At 27.8% G+C, this 19912-nt stretch overlaps 1 protein-coding gene and 1 long non-coding RNA gene across 2 annotated transcripts; both read left to right on the forward strand.

The window, feature by feature from the left end:
* The first annotated feature begins 2613 nt into the window (after positions 1 to 2613).
* LOC129981145 (lanC-like protein 3) lies at positions 2614 to 10544 on the forward strand. The gene is made up of 5 exons (XM_056091846.1): positions 2614 to 2730; positions 3357 to 3921; positions 5149 to 5272; positions 6938 to 7153; positions 10137 to 10544. The coding sequence occupies exons 2-5, from the start codon at positions 3388 to 3390 to the stop codon at positions 10496 to 10498; spliced, it is 1236 nt and encodes a 411-aa protein (XP_055947821.1). The 5' UTR covers positions 2614 to 2730; positions 3357 to 3387; the 3' UTR covers positions 10499 to 10544.
* Positions 10545 to 13715: 3171 nt separating this feature from the next.
* On the forward strand, positions 13716 to 18206 carry LOC129981147 (uncharacterized). The gene is made up of 2 exons (XR_008785289.1): positions 13716 to 14329; positions 17815 to 18206. It is a non-coding gene; the product is annotated as an uncharacterized LOC129981147 (long non-coding RNA).
* Positions 18207 to 19912: the final 1706 nt, after the last annotated feature.

The raw sequence follows: 19912 nt of genomic DNA on the forward strand, positions 1-19912 counted from the left end.
AATCAACTGTATTTTATTAGAAAAAAAAGGGATTATGTTCCAGTTATATTTAATAATTACTTTTTAATTTTATGTCAACCTAAAATAAATGAAATGAAATAAATAAAAAAATAAATTATAAAAATAAAAATAATAAATTAGATTTGAATCTCCATCCAAAATATTATAGGAAGACATGGTTGTAGATTTGATTGCTTACTTACATATTATCTTAAAAAAATTAAATAATAATATGCATATAAAAACGCATTTAATACCACAGCACTGTGCGCATATAGAAGTATAGTTTACTAAACCAATGAAAAAGATTTTTGAAGGATAGCTTAAAAGTATTTTGAAAAATATTAAGATCAAAGAAAAAAAAAAATTTAAATGGAATTTAAAAAAGAGATCACTAGAAAACCAATTTCTTAAATTTTAAAATAGAGCAAACGTGTTTTTGTTCAGTGATATGATTCGAAATTATTAACAAAAATTTTTTTAACTTTTTATTAAAATTTTATTTTAATTTTTGAAACACCATTTCTTAATATTGCTATTTAAGAAAAACTAACAGTCAGCGAAATTTGGAAGCTCTAAGTCCAATAATCTGTCTCGAAGGACGCAATTTATTGATAGTATGCCAGACTATAAATATTATTATATTAAAATTATGAAAAATTTTATCTCAGATTTTCTAACAAAGGAAAGTCATTCGGCTTTAATTGAACAATGAAAATGATTTGTTTTTCATTCCAATGATAGAGATGTTGTTGGAAATCAATATTTAAAAATCTGTTGAAATGAAGAAGGAATTTCATAAATAAAGCCATTAAAAAGATTTTTATAAATATATTTTTAAGATGAATTAAAATCTATTTTAGTAAGGAAACATTTTCGGAAGTTATTGCAGAAAAATATCAAATCTTTTCACTATTTTTAAGTAATAAAAATTTAAAAATTGCATTACAAAATTGTACATATTTCCACTCTCCAAAGCATATTTATGTTCCTCTTCAGATACACACACACTTCTATTAGAAAAGAAGTTGTATATAGTGCTACGAAATTTTTTTCTCTATAAATACCGTCAATCAATCGTAATAACGCAGCGCATTTAATCGCTAGTTCAGCAGTTTGCTTGCTGTCTAATCCTCTAATTCTGTTACTTGTCGGCGACTCCGACTACTCTCACATACGACTTCAGAGTGCTTGTCTTTTATAGTTTCGGGAGGCGGGGCTAGAATCTTCCAGACCGATTAGGACGTATCTGAGTGTATCTTGGTTCCTACTGGATGGATCGTGAAACTTCTCGAACTTTCCAGTATGATCCATTTTGTCGCCAAAATTCATCTCTGAGCCGCCAAATGCTCGCCAAGTTTGTCGCCAAGGTTTGAGGTTATTGACGAGGCACCCGCTCAGCATGCACAGGACAGATCTTACAACGGTTTTTCCCACTATGACACTATTCCTGCCGGGTAGCAAAATGACAGATTTGTAACGATAGCAAAAAATTTATTCATACAGTGGCTCAAAAAGTGAGAGTACACTTTACTTTTATTTGATAAATCCGACTTTCAATATCAATAACACATTACTGGGAAGTGCAAACATGTTTTTATTTCTACACATAACAAATGGTTTAATTTAGAATAAAAATAAAGAAAAATCAACGAAAAAATTCTAAATTAAAAAGTTTCAGAAGCATTTTAAATAAACATACGCAAAATTTTGCCTCAAAAAATTGAGAATACACCAGTGAAATTCTTGTAATATGTCGCATAGAAAGAACGTGTCAGTATTTAGTTGCATGTCTTTTGGCTTTTATAATGACCTCTAAACGTCGTGGTACCAATTGGACCAATTTTTGGTGGTACCTGAAGATATTTTACCCATAAAAACATGTTTACACTTCCCAGTAATGTGTCATTTATATTGAAAGTCGGATTTATTAAGTAAAAGTAAGGTGTACTCTCAATTTTGTGAGCTACTGTATATTCAAAATAGAGTCATTGTAGCCAAATGTTATTTCGAATCACAATCGCCTGAAAACGTTTATTTATTCAAATTTTGCATCAAAATATTTTTATTATTTTCAAAGGTTGGAGACGTTTTCTTTTAAGTAAAAAAATATTATACAATAATAAAATAAATTAAAAATAATAAATAAATAAATTATATTTAATTACTAAGTTATTTAATAACCAATTATTGATAAATAATAATTTTAATAAATAACTTTAAAAAATTCTTAATAAATAAATACATTTTAAAATTAATAATTTATTAATTTCCATAAAATTCAATTTTAAAGAAAAAAAAATTAACAGATAAATTTCTGAAAGAGTATAAAAGAAGCAAGTAAAAAAAAAAGAAACCAGTAAAATTTCAAAGCGAGTGAAAGAAATAAAACAGTTTGATTCCAAGTTTTAACGGAATAAAATGGAAGACAAAATCGTGTAATATTAAATGAAAAAGATCAGAATAAATCGTCACAAACATGTTCATTTTGCCAAATCTTATAACCCTTATTATATAATTACCGGAATGGAGTTATTTCTTGTTAACGCCCATACATGGCTGCAGATCGTTAGCGCCATCTATAGGCACTAATTGGAACCAGGCTTGATCCTCATTGGTTAGAGGCGGGGAGGGGGAAGTGCGTCCTCCGGTTAACGGTACTCCGGTAAACTTAATGAAGAATAAAAACAAAACTGTATTTGAGAAAGAATTCCTAAAATTGTATTAAAGGTATGCAGTTCGTATTTCTGAACACATCCGAGCGTTATAGAAAAACACTTAATTCCATTTTATAAAAGATTTTGGTAGTATCTTAATGGAATGTACTTATATTTTTTTAAGATATATAAAATTAATATTCCTAACTATGTAATATTAAATGATAAGAAACATATGAATTAAAGGTTTTTATTGTAAATTAATCAAAATTATGAAGAAATGAAACTTTAAAAAATAATTTAGAAGCTACTAAATATAATTAACAGCATATTCACAGCATGCATAGTAATTTTAATGGTTTTTTTAGTTGAATGGTATATCAGTATAATGTATTGCATTCTCTTTTCTTTCTTAGGCAGCAGTAATTTGCATTGCAATTTACGTATTCAATTTGTATTTGAAAAACACAATTATGTTGTTCTATATTTCTGTTGTACTTGTATTTCTGCTTCGGAAATATTTGAAAATATTATATTAAAAGCTGTGTTATTTTCCTATATATTTAATACAGAATAAGACAAAAATTATCTGAATAAAAAGATCTCTTAGTTCCTTTATAAATGCTTATTGTTATAAGCAATATATTGTATCTAATGCACTTCTTGCAATCTTCTAACATTCTTATTCTTTTATCTTAGATATATGGCTGTTCATTCCTAAATGTGAATTATGGCTGCAAAACGCTATTTCATCAATAAACTGTCTGATTCAGTTGGAGCATTAGTAGAAATTCCAAAAGCTGACATCAAAAACCTCTGTTTAAAGTATGTTCAACATATATTTGGTGCACAGACAGTTACAGATGCTGATGCTGATGGTGGACTTTATGTTGGACTGTCAGGTGTTAGTTACATGTGTTACTGCTTATCTCAACATCCTGAATTTGCTGAAAAAAAAGATGAATTCTTGGATCGGAGTGAATACTATTTGAAGTATGACCTAGCAGAAACATGTAAACCTAAAAGTTCATCTTTAAGTGCTGCTTTTCTACTTGGAAGCTGTGGAGTTTATGCTGTTGCTGCTGCTCTGAATAAAACTCTTGGAAAAGAGAAAGAAAGCAACCTTTTTCTTGAAAAATATACTTATCTTGCAGATGGATGTTTTGGTCTGGATTATTTAGGTTGTGGTTCAGATGAACTCCTGGTTGGAAGAGCTGGCTATTTATCTGGAGTTCTCTTCTTACAAAAAGTGTTTGGATCTGAGGTGAGTTTGAAAATGCATTATCTATATGTATAAAAGGAAGTATTTGTGTGTTTGTCCACAGTATCAATAGGGTGACCAACGAAATGGAAAACTGGAAGTTGGGAAAAATCAGGGTAATTTATATGAAACTGGACATTTTTTTATAAATCGATAATTTTCTAATAATCGATAATAATTCACTTGTGTTTTTTCATAAGTAGGATGAAACATTGTTGACAATGAATGAAAATAAAACTTTTACTAATAACCTAAAACAGACTGTGGAAGAGAAAGGATTAACCGTCATATCTAATTTATTGCATATATCCATAAATATATAACATTTTCTGTGAAAGTTTTTTTTTTCAGAACAAGTTATCAACATAATTAGCAAAAATGGGTTTGGGTACTATGGGAAAAGGTAGCCAAACTAAAGCTAGCACTTGTTACTGTTATGGTGTTAAGTTTAATAGCACTCTTTTATTTAAAAAGATATATATAAAAATATTCCCCCTTTCCTTCCTTCAAGCATCATGTGTTACGAGAGCGAAAGTATGAATTTCTGCTATTAATTTTCAAAGCACAATTTATTATTCACAATTTGTTTTAATTAAATGAGTAGTTTACAATAATAATTTATTCCCTCTTCTTTGAGATTTTTTTAATTATAAGGTATCGCATGTTATTGATATTATTTCCATAAAACATTTTTATTGTGTTTATTTTTAAACATTATGAACACGAATTACTAAATTCTTCATATAAATGGATGCTATGAACAGCATGAAATGGATGTTATTGCTAGTATTCTCTTTTAATATTTTTTTAATGTGCATTTGTTGAAAATTCCTTATACATTCAGCAAAAGGCTCAGTCAATTTGAAATAATATTAAATACAAGAAATTTTGTTTGATACATTATAGGTACATATGCCTTTTTTAATTTTTGCAAAAAAGTTTTTAAAAAAGAGAAGGGCAGCATTTTTCTTACATGGTGTGATGTGTATGTAAATGAAACATTAAAGGATCTTCAACAAACTTTAATATCCTTTAGACCTTTTGTTAACTGTTTCATTAATCTTTCTGTAAATTAATGCAATATTTTACAAAAATCTCCTTTTTTAAAATAATTTCCAAATGTAATTACATAACATTTATAATATCTTGATGTTATGATTTTTCTTTTCATCAGTTGCATCTTTGTCCTCTATGGTTTTCATTTTATTAAGATCTGATTTTATTTGACAGATACTGCCGGAAGAGAAAATTAACAAATTATGTGCAATCATGGTCGAGTCAGGAGTAAAATATTCCAAGATACATCGATCTCCTTGTCCCCTCATGTATGCCTATTATGGCACCGAATATTTAGGTAAGTAAATGTAATAGTTTTGCTTTTAAATTTGTTGTTTTAATTAATTGCTAGATACCTTAGGCTGCTAGTTGGTTTGCCTGGAATCATGGTTTTGTTTAATTTCATTAATCTTTTATGTATAATTTGATGCTCATGATTTCCTCAGAAAAGTATATTTAAAAATCAAATTGAGATCATTTAAGCTATATTATTTGTTTTGTTTAATATTTGTATGAAATTTCATGATGGTGTCATATTTATTACTTGTGTATTAACCACATATCAGTGATTAATCAGTAAAGATGTCATATTTATTGCAATTAGTGAATAATTGCCAAAAGAATACCTAAGATATCATGTTAGATTATTGATTATGTTTTCTAAAGACTTTCTATTAAATCTAAAGTTTGTCCTTGCATGTAGTTAATACACAAATACAATTAATTTAAGTGGCATCAATTTATATGCAAATATTATTATTCATATCATTTAACATCTAATTACATATTTTTGATGCTGTAATTTCATTCATAAAATATACATAGTCAATTCAAACATTAATATGAAAAAGCACATTTTATTTGTATGATGGGATGCTATCTAAAATTCCATTAGATGGATTAAAACATCTTGATATGAAAATTAAAGAATAATTAATATAATCTTGCTACATATCAGTTATAATACTTAATACCATAGAGTGCTTCATTATTAGTGTGAAAAAATTTATGAAATAAAATTAATTTGGGAATTAATTAATTTTGATTGATTCATTTTATTTAATTTAGGAATTAATTCCTTGTAATCAGCTTAGGAATTAATTCCATTTAATTAATTTAGAAATTGATTAAAATTCCCAAAGTCAAATCAATCTTTAAAGCTAAGAGACTATCAAAATTTTATTTTGCAATATCCTTTGATAAAGGCGGGTAGTGTAGAACTTTCAGCTATTGATGTCATGAGCTTACTTACAAAATAAAAATTGGTTCTTGATCTTTGATTTGACAATTATTTTAAACTCGCCACCTTCAATAAAAAAATTGTTATTACAAAATTTCACCTTGTTATAACAAAATTTCAAACATTTTATTTAAAGTATTGTTTATATTAAAATCTATATAACATGGAAAAATACACTAAATCTCCATATCTTGATTATTATCAATGAAGAGAAAAGCAGAATGAAATTTTTAGTAGCTAAAAGAGGAAATCTGCAAATTGTATTCAAAAAATTAAATTTATTACTGTAAAATAAGCTTAAAATATAATTTAAAAATGGAAGAAAAACTTACATATTGAAACAATCCTTTTTCCTCTGCATAACAGACATGCAAGTTTTTGTGTCCTTTTTTCCCCATCAAATTATTGGAGAGTTTTTTTTTTTTTTTCTTTTTCCAACATCTATGAAACACTAAGATCTAGAAAAAATTACTTTATGAAAGATGTTTTTAAATTGAAAAGTTTATTTTTGGTTTCTTATGAAAAAATCAAAATGACCCAAAGTATTATTTTCCTTTTTATTACAACTATTTTGAACCAGCATAAATGTTTTTATCTTCTCATTTATTATTACTTTCCCTCATTATATTGCCAATTTGTACACTTAAAATATATTAAATATATCAACAAAACAGAATTGCACTTCGTAAGGCATTTGAATTGCATTAATCTTTTTGAAAATAGGTGCAGCTCATGGTTTGTCAGGCATTCTCCAAATGTTGTTGTGCTTTCCCAATTTTTTGCAAAGACATCCAGATGCAGAATCTTTAATAAAGGATTCTGTTGATTGGCTTCTGAGTGTTCAAACTCCATCTGGTAACTTTCCATGTGCTGTAGATGAAGTGGTAAGGCCTCGACCAGAATCCCATGATCTCGTACATTGGTGCCATGGAGCTCCTGGTAAGTGTGCTATATATTTAAAGAACAATTGAAATAAGGGAATTTTAAATTTGATTTCTGTATTCAGTCTTGTAATATCTATTCGTAATTTGGTTTTATAAAAAGTTATTTTTTTTTTTTTAAATTTTTAAGTTATATGTCAGCTTTTATCTTAATTAAAAATAGATATCACAATGAAATATGTTTTTCCTTTTTGAATAAAAGTATCAAAAATCAGAAAACTTTTCAAAAAATATTTGGTGTGACTTCTGAGATTTGCTTATACAGAACTTAACATTGTTGCCAAAGGTATAATAAAAAATTATTCTTTAGTAAAATCAAAATTCATAAAATGCTTTATATTTAATTGTTTGCATTTTCAAAGAATTCAGTTAGTATTTTGAATGTTAGCAAGATCCATTACCAAATAAAAAGGCAATACTGATTTGAAAATATACTCCTTTGAAAAGCAATTATTTGAATAATTGATTTTTTAAAAGATAATTAATAAAAAGTTTAGATAGTTTCTATCCTTCATTTGCCTGTTATAAATAATTCAAAATTAAAATGAAAGTAAGCAATTAAGGAATATGAAGAAGAAAGAAAGAAAGGTATCATTTTCTAATTTTTTTTTATAGGATTGACTTTTTAATGCTATTTGGCCTGATCAGGGTATATTAATGCTGCTTTTAATTATTTATACATCTTTTAGTTATGTATATTAAGCAATTATGATTAGTAATTCAGCTAACTTGAACTGACAAGTGAAGTAATTTAAAATGTTTTTTCAATTTCATTTAAAATTTCACTGAGCAACAATACTTATGTATATTTATACATGTTATATGCCATGCATGTTATATATATGCAGGACGTATTTTGTTTATATTTAAGTGTATATTATCATTCAACATTTCAGAAAATAAAACCAACAAATGTAGTGTTTTGTAAATACATATGAAATAAACTTCTACCTTAATTTGGAATTTTTATTGCATAATAACAAATTTCTATATTTTAACAACTTGTAATAAATTCATTTTCGATTTATGCTCAGCAGTTATTAAATTGTGATATGATTTGATGATATTGTTCCCGATTACTGTTCCTTTATCCTGTGAGTTTCAATTAGAGATAACCATGAGATAAATATGATCATATGCATCTGTTTATCATGTAGTTTTACATGATGACAAGTGAATATGTGTCTACTTTAAAATGCATTTTTAGTTTTCTCCACATTCTCTTAATTTCTTACCTTAAAGTTAACTGTAAATAATATCGCAATTCCACAAAAAATTGCTGAATTAGTTATGTTCTGTAGATTTAATTAACCAAATGAGAAAAATCCCCTTTTGTTACATTCGAAACCTGTGAGTGCATTTACAACAGTCTTTCGTCTTTGACCTTGTACGACACTCAATTCATTGATTTGAGGTAGGATCATGGGTAAGCAATACATCTTCCAAATTATGGCTAAGGTTTAAAATTACTGCCAATTATCTGTATATACATACAGATAATTATATAGACATCAAGGAAATAACAAAAGTTTATGCTGTAAGAAAACTGCATTTAAACTAAAAAACTTTTAGCAGGAGAGCATTGTATTTATTTGTATGTATTTCTCTCTGAAGCACACATAGTTAAAAGAAATATTTCAACATGTTTAAATTCATGAATCCCTTGAACATTTTTGAATTAAAAATGAATTGTATGTATGGTATGTTATACAATTAATAACTTAAAGTTTTCCTTTGTATTACATATTGCATTAATTCTTAAATTGTGGGTTAAACAATATCTTGTTTTAGATCAAGAATTTTAATGGAGAAAAAAGAAAGCACTTTCTTCTTTTTTAATTGATAGAAAAACGAACTATAATTCCTGCCAATTATTGCTGGAGTTTTTTTCTACATTAACGATTAGTCTATCCATTAGTTAGTTGATTATATTATAATAGAATAGAGATAATGCAAGATAATTAAGTTATTGGAACAATTTAATAATTTGATATCCTAATTAATTTTTTAAGGATAATTAGATTAGATATACAAGATATTAGGGTGTTCCATAAGATTGTTTTCTTTCTTTTTTTTTTTTTAAATGAAAGGAATGCACAGCATTAGTTGTTTAAGGCTGATTTATTGCTTTATATTTGAATCATTTTATTCTATCACTTTCTTCCATCCCTCTGAAAGTATTATTCCCTCTTTCCAAAATTATTGGGACTTGATCAATATTTCTTGAGGTGCATTTTTATTTCTTTTATGGATTGGAACAGGTTGTTACAGACATCATTTTTTTAATGATACTAGCTTTTAATTGTATAATAAAGTGTGCACTGGGGAATTTGGATAATGTGGTAGAACTTGCCAATCATACGGTTATAGCTTTTTTCTTGAAGCCAATGCAACATGCCAGACTTAATGAAAAGTGCCTTGTTGATTCGCCAATTCTGACCAGTTTTTTGTTACATCTACTTTAAATTTATGAAGCTGATAACAATGCCTCCCCCAAAAAAATTGATGGTTTCACCATGAAGAGAAAGCTATTAAATAGACTACACCTTTGAAATCTCAACAAATGGGTAAAAGAATTTTCTTCTGGTGAAATTTAAGATTGGCAGCAATTGAAGGTATACTGCTTTGAGGTCAAGTGGGATTTTGATACAAATTTTGATACAAAATCCATATCTTGCTTCCAGCAAATAGCCTCTTTAACAAAGGATCTCTTTCATATCACTGGAGAACTAAATCACAAATAGAGATGTAGTTCATGAGATGGTCCCCATTAATAGATAAAAAAATCAGATTTTCCATTGATTGATATATCCTACCCTAATTAAAATTTTATGTACCATTGGTCTGGAAATGCTAGTCTTGTCATCTGTCTCACAAATTTTCAGCAAGCATGGCCTTGATAATGTTCATATCCATGATTGCTGGAATAACTGCTGCTGTTTTCAAAGGATTGCTTTTATTGTTATTCTGTTTCATTGCAGGTGTTGTATATTTGATGGCTAAAGCTTACTTAAGATGGAAAGAAGAGAAATATCTTCAATCCTGTCTTGCCTGTGGTGAAATTGTCTGGAACAAAGGATTGTTGAAAAAAGGTCCTGGCATCTGCCATGGTGTTGCCGGAAATGCCTATGTGTTTTTGCTCTTGTATCGATTGACAGATCATCACAAGCATCTGCATCGTGCCATACAGTTTGCTAACTTTCTTACAAGTGAAGAGTTCAAACGGGCACGTACTCCCGATAGACCACTTAGCTTATATGAAGGACTTTCTGGTACTGCCTGTTTCTTGGCAGATCTGTTACAACCAGAAAAGGCACATTTTCCTTTCTTTGATGTATTCTAAGTTCACTTGCTTTAATAAACATTCTGTGTGTGTGTTTTGTGAAAAATTATGTATTTTTCTTTTATATTTAAAACTAGCATGCTAAATTCTAATGGTTTAGAAATATTTGAGTTGAAAAATAATTTGTCAATTACTTTATATCTTTTGTTTCGAAAATGACTTCTTTTCTATTCACTCCTGCTTTCTTCTTTTCCTTATTTTAGACTTTTGTCCTACTATTACTCTGTAGTACCTACCTTGTATTACCTTGATTTTATTACGAATATATATCTGGCCTATTTTATCTTAAACAAAAATTTATGCTGATTATATTTAAAACATAGAAATTAAAATTTGTTGAGATGAGATATTGCAATTGATGAGTTTGTAATTCTTTAAGAGAAAGATAAATTTCATTCAACTAATGTTTGAAATCTCAAGAGAGAAAAAAAAAAGTATATTTATATAATTTAGAGAACTTTAAAAGACATTTTACAATTATATGAAAATGTTGTTACACTTTTACAACAAAAATTTAAAGTGCTTAGATACTGATGGATTAAATTTTTCATCATTTATTCAAATTCTGATATGTTGTTGACATGTGATGTTTCATGTAAAATAAAACCTTCATATAATTATAATTTTCTCATAAGTTGCTTGAAATATTGCTAATTAATAGAGGTAATGAAACTTTCTAAAGATACTTCCACTGTTTTAATTTATCCCTAAAATATTAGTTTATTGTGCCCAAATTAATATTTATTTCCTGAAAATTATACAGATCAATTCTAAATTCAGTAATAAGTTTAAAAAGAAATTTTCCAAGAATTAAGATGCATGCTGTTTCAAAAGCTTTGTTTAACCCTCCAAGCTGTGTATCCCGCGATTTCTGCGGGTTCGTAACCAGCCCATTTTCGGTTTTTCGCAGTTTAGAATGTTTATTTTATGATTACAGATTTTTATTATATTATTATCATATGACATATAGTATCAATTCACTTTCTTTGAAAAATATTTGAGCTTATTTGCAAACTCCACATCTAAATATTGATTTTAAAGTATTACACAGCCAGAGAGTTAATTCTTATTAAAAAAAAAGCATTTATATTTATTGTGAAATATTAGATATTGTTATTGTATTCATTGTGACATTAAATATTATTAAAGTAAATGGTATTTGTAGTCTGGTTTTATATAATTGTATTTGGAAAAATTCTATTTAATCAGTTGTTTCAAGATTATTTTACATGCATATTTGAATTAATAGTCTTGTCCTTGACATAAGTTTAATGTTTTTTGTTTTTTTTCTTGTTAGTATTATAAAAATCGTGATTTTTATCTGACAGGAACTCATCTCATACTGTACTGAAACCTCTCTAAAACATTATGTCCATGCTTCATGAAATAGTTTTCCATTAAATATAAGTATACTTTACTTAAAGATAAGAAAGCTGTGGTTAAAGATTTTAATGAAACTAATGGAACAGTGTAATTATTACAAAGATAAAAAGCGATGTAGAGCACAGATAATGTTTCAAATTTTATTTATTTTTGTAAATAAAAATATGTTTGTATAAACTTTGCAAAAAAGGACACACCACTAATAATCAGAAATAATCTAAATAAGATAAAATTAGCTTTGTGCCCGAGATGTTTAACTGATTTCAATTTTACAGAAGAAAGATTATAAATAAAAGAAGAAAAACACAAATTGCAGATTTAAAAAAAATGCTATTAGTTCTATTTAACAATAACAAAAAAAAAAAAAAAAAGGTTTTAGTAATAGAATCCAAATGTAAAATGCTTTTTAATAATCCAGATAAAAAGTTATGCAAAGAAATATATAAACTGGAACTATAATCCTAATAATAAAAATATATTTTTCAAGCGATGCATAAATGATAGTGCTTTTTCTTGAAGTCCAGTGGAAGCACCTATTACAGTAACTGGTTTTGCCAAAGATGAATACAACGTATATCTGGATGTATCACCCTGTTATGGGCCATATGAAATAATAAATTTTTGAAAAAATTGATGTTGGTTAAAGGCATACTGAGTATCTCAAAAAAGAAATAAAAATAAGTAAAATTATATGTAAGTCAATAATTTTAAATAAGGTCCCCTGTACTATTTGGTTTTGCTTCAGTATGAAGTCTTTGAGAGAGTCACTGTAAACATGTTTTGGCAAGAGGGAGGGGGGGGGGGCTCAGTTACTCTTCTATAGTTCGTCAACAGATTCTGAGACAACCGCATTTCGACGATTCCATCTCATCAAAGGGTGAAAAAATGAATGATGAGTGTATTCTCGCTATTCCCTTTGACCTTTTATTTCCCCTATTAGATACTAGTAAATAGTAAACATTTCCTCTTTTCACCTCTATGTTGACGAATTAAACCCATCCTAACGCATGCGCAAAAGCGCGGAGGGTTTTACAATCCGTTGTTGAACTATAATTTTTATTATGTCTATTACATTGGTTATGTTTTCTGTGATTACACCAAAGTTCTGTAAAGCAGCCCTAAATATAGCTGCATTAGCTCTATTAGATATTCCGATATGGTCAGCAATGGAAAATGCAGATGGCAATTTAATTCACTGCCACTACTCACGCCTTATATCCGGGCCATCTATCCATTAGATAGGCCTTTCTTTGCTACTTTTAACTATAGTAGAGGTGTCATCTAATAACATAGCTGGTTTGGTACACTTATTATCTGTAACGCCCAGGCACGTTTGCGGCAGTCAATGTGTCAATACGTATTTGAGTGCTTTTTCTCTTTGTTCGGTCTTTTCAATTGGCCTCATGTGAACCCACCGTGGGTTCACATCTTTCATTTCAGGCCAACTGTTGCCGGCAATTATTGTCTCTCTGCTGTTGTCCTTGTATTGTCTTCGTGTGAACATTTGAAACAACGTCGGTGGGACAATGGCAAATGGCTGTCCCGACGGGACAACCATTTGCCATGTCCCGTTGTGGTCACGTGATTTTCCTGAAGTAGGCGTGATTTTCTATTACGCGCAATGGTGGTCTCGTGTGAACCCACCTTTATCTCTATGGGACGGGCGATTCCATTGTCAATCTTTCATTTCGAAGGTAATTCGTTTAAGAGAGTAAGAGCGCCCGGGATAAGTAAAGCATTGCCATTTATATGTTGCATTGCAACACTTTTATTTTTGATGATGTGCACAGAATGCTGGAGAAAAATGCCCGAATATTTCGGTACAAATGGAAAGTTTCAGACTTTATTTTCTTAATGTGTCTTTTATTTATTTTCAATTGCATTTTTTTTATCAGTTCCATTGCTGCGAATCACATTTTCTAAAATAGCAAATATCAAGAATCTATTGGCGATGTTCCCACCGTGTTTTCCCTTAATCCATGTCTCAGAAATAGAAGAGAATATATCATTACTACATGACTTTTAACCCGGATGATTACAACTTTAGCTCTGTTGAATACATTTGGACTACACAATTACCCTCACTGCCAAATTTGTAATCTTGAAAATAACATTGAACATATCATCATGTTTTGTTCCAAATACACAAATCATAGGTCAAATCTTTTAGCAAAACTTAATATCGGTCTTCATTCTTGCTCTTCATTCAAAACGTTTATTCAAAAAGCTGTTACTAATAAGCAGTATCTCCGGGTACTTCTACAATCTCTGAAATTTTTTAACATCTATTGAATGGACTCTTTCGGAGGGATAACGGCCTTTGTTGCCAAAATTCCCATTCTCATCCAATTTCAATCAACCAATCAATTCCGTATCTGCTTTTTCAGGACTCGGAATTTCTTGTACATTTCTTTACAGGACATTAATGAATCTTGAATTGTACTTTTGGTATGATGAATATTTCCATTAATATCACATCTTGAAAACTGGTTATTCGTGGTAGTAAAAAAAGTTCAGTAGTAATGTCTTAATTTATATTTTATAGAAAAACTTTTAAATAATATGGACAAAATAATTTTTTTCATTAACGTATAATAGACATTGCAGAAGCAAAAAGAAAAGATGTCTTGTAAAACTTATTTGATTTTGTGAACATACTTTTATTATTTGAGAAAAAATTATCTGCTACTATCTATACCGAATGAATGTATATGCCTTGACTCTCCCAGCTTGCATCTATTTTCTCAGTTTCCAAGTTCAGCATTTCTGCTTGGATTTTAATTTTTCTTGATGTGTTACTATAACTGATGAAAACGAAATAAATAAATTAAATTCTGCTTTTGCAAACTTCAAGTTAACATGCAAAAACATTTTAATTTGACAATGCAAATTTTGATTACCGAAAGTTAGTTGGAAAGTTGGATAAATCATAGTTGATAAAATGAAACATTAATGCATCTGAAATATTTTGAAAAAAAAAAAAAGATTGAGCTTTTTTAAAAAATATTTCTTTATAATGTAATTAGAGTTAAAATTAGATGGTAAAATTGGAAATTTAAACTCAAACATTTTATATTTGGAATATTTTCTGGTATTTTGCATTTCCTGCAATCTCAATTAAAAACTATTTATATCAAACCATTTTTTTTTAATATCAAATCCGCATTCCCAAATTCACATATGATAAAAGATTTAAGACACTGTCAGAAAATTTCATATGTTCTTCAATTATTTTCATTTAGATAATTGCAATTATATTTCAAAGTTGCCTAAGAACTATTTTAGAATATGCTGTTCAAAAACGTTTGTAGTATTGGCAGTTTGTATCTTAAACATCTTTTAATTATAATCATATAATATTATATATTATATGATTAATGGGAAGATATGTTGGTATTAAAATTACCTAGATAAATATTTTCTTGCTTTCTTTGTCTTATTATTCTCAAATTGTAATTATGGCTGTCATGTTTTTCAGTTGGGATATTTTATATTATGTTTTACTATTATTTATGAAATATATAGATCTTGCTTGCTGTTTTATACATAATTTGTACATTTAATACATGTTTTTATTTATTGCAAAACCCTCTTAATATTAGTATAAATTTTATTAAATAAAATTTTGTACTGTATATTATAACAAAATATATCAATTTAATAGACAAAAACTTTTATACCAGTATAGATATGAAAAACTTTTACTTCATATTAATATTTTAATTTAGTTGCATGCTAAGCCATTGGCTTTTTTGATTTATTTTTTGAAAATTGTTTAATAAGATGCTCTGTTTCCAATGCTTCTTGTATTACACAGTAGTAATGTTTATTGGATTACCACAATCAAATATTAATGCATTAATATTTTTTATTTTCATTCCTGTAAATTTTGAACCAATTATGTGTGTAATAACTCAATAAATAGCCAAATGTAATTGCTGCTTTTTTAATAACTTCTAAAATTTTTTAGAGTATTAATGAGCCTAAGATGTTTGTTCAACTGACTACCCAAATAAAGAAATTGTATTATTTTGGAATAAGAGTGACCATTGAGATGCCAAATAATTCCACTGAATTTTCATCCTACATTTCAAAGCAGAGAATTTCTTCATAACATCCAATGTTTAATTTTTCACTTTCTACATTCAACATTTAATTCCCCAATTTACATTCCCAACATTCAGTCTCTGATTTGGTAATGAGCGAATCCAGTGAATATATATATATATATATATATATATATATATATATATATATATATATATATATAATGTGTGTGTGTGTATCTATTTCTTTTGAATAGATCAATTTGATTTATTAAACAAGTATATAGTTTTGAAGTCTTGCAGTATCATCTGCTGATAATTCATATTCAACATGTGTTGGTTTCAAATGCAACAGGAAATTGTTTCAAGCCCAAATCTTCACATTATGATTGATTAACTATGAAATAGAAAGCTTAAATGGTCAATCCATGTAACCATAAGATTTCAAATGTATATTATAAACTATCAATGGATAAAGTTTCATCACTGAATAAAGCTAAACTTTATCTTTTATATAAAAAAAAATTGAAATCTGGGCTTATAACTATTGATAAAGATATTTTTAGCATATTTTAGTAGTTATAGGACCAAGAAACAAATCAAAGTATTTATAAAATATTTTTATTACTAGTTAAAATAAACTTAAGAGCCATTATGAAGGCGTCAATTTAAGACAAACCAGCTAAAGAATAATGAAAGAGCAATTGAAAAAATAAAAATGAAAATATAGGATGCATGCTTTAAGTGTACACGTGTGCATAACATCATTATCAATCAGAAACTTAATGTATAAATCATGATGTCGTATATGGCCTGCATATGATGATAAATCTTAATTTCAAACTATAATGCCAATCTCCATTAGTTGGTTAGGAATCCAACTTTCTCATGATATCCACTGCCATGTTCAGGTTATTATGTACCATTTTTCAGAGAATGCTAGTTGAGTACGCTGTCTCTCACACACTATATAATGGATTTCCAACTAGCATAGCCTTGATAAATTCCACATTCCAGATGGTCGGTGCAGTCATCAGTCAAAGCAGTGAATTTTCAAATCAAAATTAAGTGTTATAAACCTATTAAATTATAGCATATGATCATAATAGACTTAGCAGGATTCCTATTATCAGTACAAATCTGGTCTGCCATATCCTTTGCCCATTTGTCTTTTTTAAAGCAATGAAGCATAACAGGTTACAAATGCTTCCTCTAGCTATCCATATTGAATGATGTAGGAAAAATAATTTGAAATCAGTTTCGTCATCAATGAAACATACTTTAAAAGTCTTTTAGAATGTTTGAAACCGATGTCATAAATAGGTAATAGATAAGCCTGCATCTTTATATAAACATAGCCAATTAATCATTCACAATATGATATAAAATAAATTTATGAGACACTTTAAAATTAAATTATTTTAAATATTAGGTTGAACAGAAGAGTTGATGCATTAAAATTTTGTTTTTCTTTTACGCAAGAACAATATCATACAGTAACAATATTGGTCATATTGTTATTGTATGATATAACAGCCTATTACAAATAAACTAAAGAGATTAAAAAAAAAAATGTCAAGTAAGAGAATTCTATTAAAATTGTATTGAAAATATAATGCAGTTTGAAATAAACAAGTCATATATCTTTAAAAAATTGTAAGTTTAAAGAGTAGAAGAAAATAATTTTATCCTTTGAATGGAGAATATTTTCATAAATATATTAACATTTATTTGGATATTTTTTCTTTTATGTGCAAATTAAATAAATGTTTCTATGTAAAAATTAGCTTTAAGAAACTTTCTGTGTGACATAGGGAGCTAGTTTGATTTTATTTAATCAGTTTAAAATTTCAAATTTTCTTTTGATGTTATTCTATTTTATTGCAGGTGTTGTTTATTTAAAGGCTGAGGTTTATTGAAAATAGAAAGGAGAGAAGTATCCACATTCCTACCTTGCTTGTGGAGATGTTGCGTGGAAAAAAGGCCATGATATCTGTCTTGGTGTTGCTGGAAATTCTTATATGTTTTTGCTCTTGTATTGTCTGAGGGATAATCAGAAATACTTGCACTATACTCTGCAATTTGCTAACTTTCTGACATGCTGAATTTGAATGATGTATGATCAGGAATGTGCACAGACTATAGTTTCATTTAAAATTTTTATTGTATTGTGAATATTCCTTTTTGTGGCGGCTGTGCTTTGTTTTTCATGTTCTTGTTGATTAGAACAGACAAAAACACTGGAATAGTTATTGGTAATTAAAAATGTTAAAATGTCATTTATCTCATAATTACTTTGTTATGTGAAGAAATTAGTTGATTTAAAAAAAAAAAAAGTTAATATCAATTTTATCCAAAAATGCAGTTTGTCAACAGGATTGAATGGTTTTCCAAAAAAAAAAAAAAAAACATTGTAAAGTTTGTGTCAAGTAAGTTTCATAATCTGAATATATCTTTGGTGATATTTATTTTTAAAATATGGATGATTTATTATAAAAGCTAAGGCAATTGCAGGCAATGTTTTAGGAGCAGAAATTCTAAAGGTTAACATGGAAGTAAGGCTACTCCATGTATTAATATAAGATTTTGAAATTAATGAAACATATCTTGATAAATGTACCAGCTTAAAATCAAAAGTAAAAAATAAAATTGCAAATTCCGTTTCTGTAGTTACAGCTGGAATTTTGAAAAAAAATTATGAGAAGGAATTTTAAATTATTGAAGTTAGAGCTCCAAAAATGGTTAGTATTTTGGAGCTGGTTAAAAAAAAAATAAGAAAAAAAAGAAGTTCTTGGATTTTAAAAAAATTATTTGCAATGGAGTGTTTTTATGGCAAATCATGTCATTGAAATAAGAGAATGCATTAATCCAGAGTATGGCTTATGTACCAGTTTCAACTAATCTTCATTCTAGATAACAAAAACATTGTTGCAAAAATTGCTACAAAACAAATGGTGGGAAAAGCTTGAATGGCTTAATTCTGTACTAGATAAATGGTTTATGCATGAAATGTCAGAAGTAGAAGAAAAAAGTTATTTCAGGAAAGAGGAAAAGCATAGTTTCCAGTATTTCCTGTATACTCTAAATTTTATGGATACATTTACTTTATTTTTCTAGTTATTATAAGATATTAGCTCTGTTATTATAAGATTGAAGCTCTGATCTTCAGATTTTTTAATAACAGAAATTAAAGGGGGTGTGTGTCAAAATTACAAAAAAAAAAAAAAAAATAATTTTGCAAATAAATAATACTTTCTTGGCAAGCTGGAAAGCAAAGATAGATTCCTTATCAACTGAGTTACTTTTTTCAAATTCCTTTCAATTCTTTGACAAAAACAATGAAATACTACATTTTGAAGCAATATACATAATAATTTTGCTATCACAAAATTCAGTATTTATTGCAAAGTTAATACTAAGCAAACAAATATTATAAAATTAATATTCAAATATAGCCCTTATGCTATTAAAAAATTTTAAAGTTTTGAAACAATAACCAAAATTTATCAGGTAATAAAAACTAAAAGTTTATGCCTGCATTTTAAATGTATTTGAAGTAATTAACTACTGTTTTTCAATTATTTTTCCTTCAATTAAAAGCAGGATATACTGTTTTATCTTGGTATGGATTTGTCACTTGATTTTTCAATTACATTGGAGGGAAAAATTTCTCTACTTTCCTTAATTAATGCTGATCCTATAATTAAGATTTTACTTGTTGTGTACCTTTTGTTGTTCAGGTATTTCATATCATAGATGCTCATATAAGAATGGAAAAGTAAAAATGGCTGGGAGTGAAAAATAACACTTGTCCAAAACTTTTAAGGTGACTTATCTTACAGAACTATCCATTTTATAACAAATGACCTAAAATTATTAGTGCTTAGATATTGATAGATTATTTTTTTTTTTATTTAATCAAGTCCAGAAATGGGTTTACATTTCAATTATTTAATTTTTTTTTAAAAAAAGCTTCAGATACATA

Source organism: Argiope bruennichi, chromosome 8 (genome assembly GCF_947563725.1).
Source record: "Argiope bruennichi chromosome 8, qqArgBrue1.1, whole genome shotgun sequence".
Lineage (NCBI taxonomy): Eukaryota > Metazoa > Arthropoda > Arachnida > Araneae > Araneidae > Argiope > Argiope bruennichi.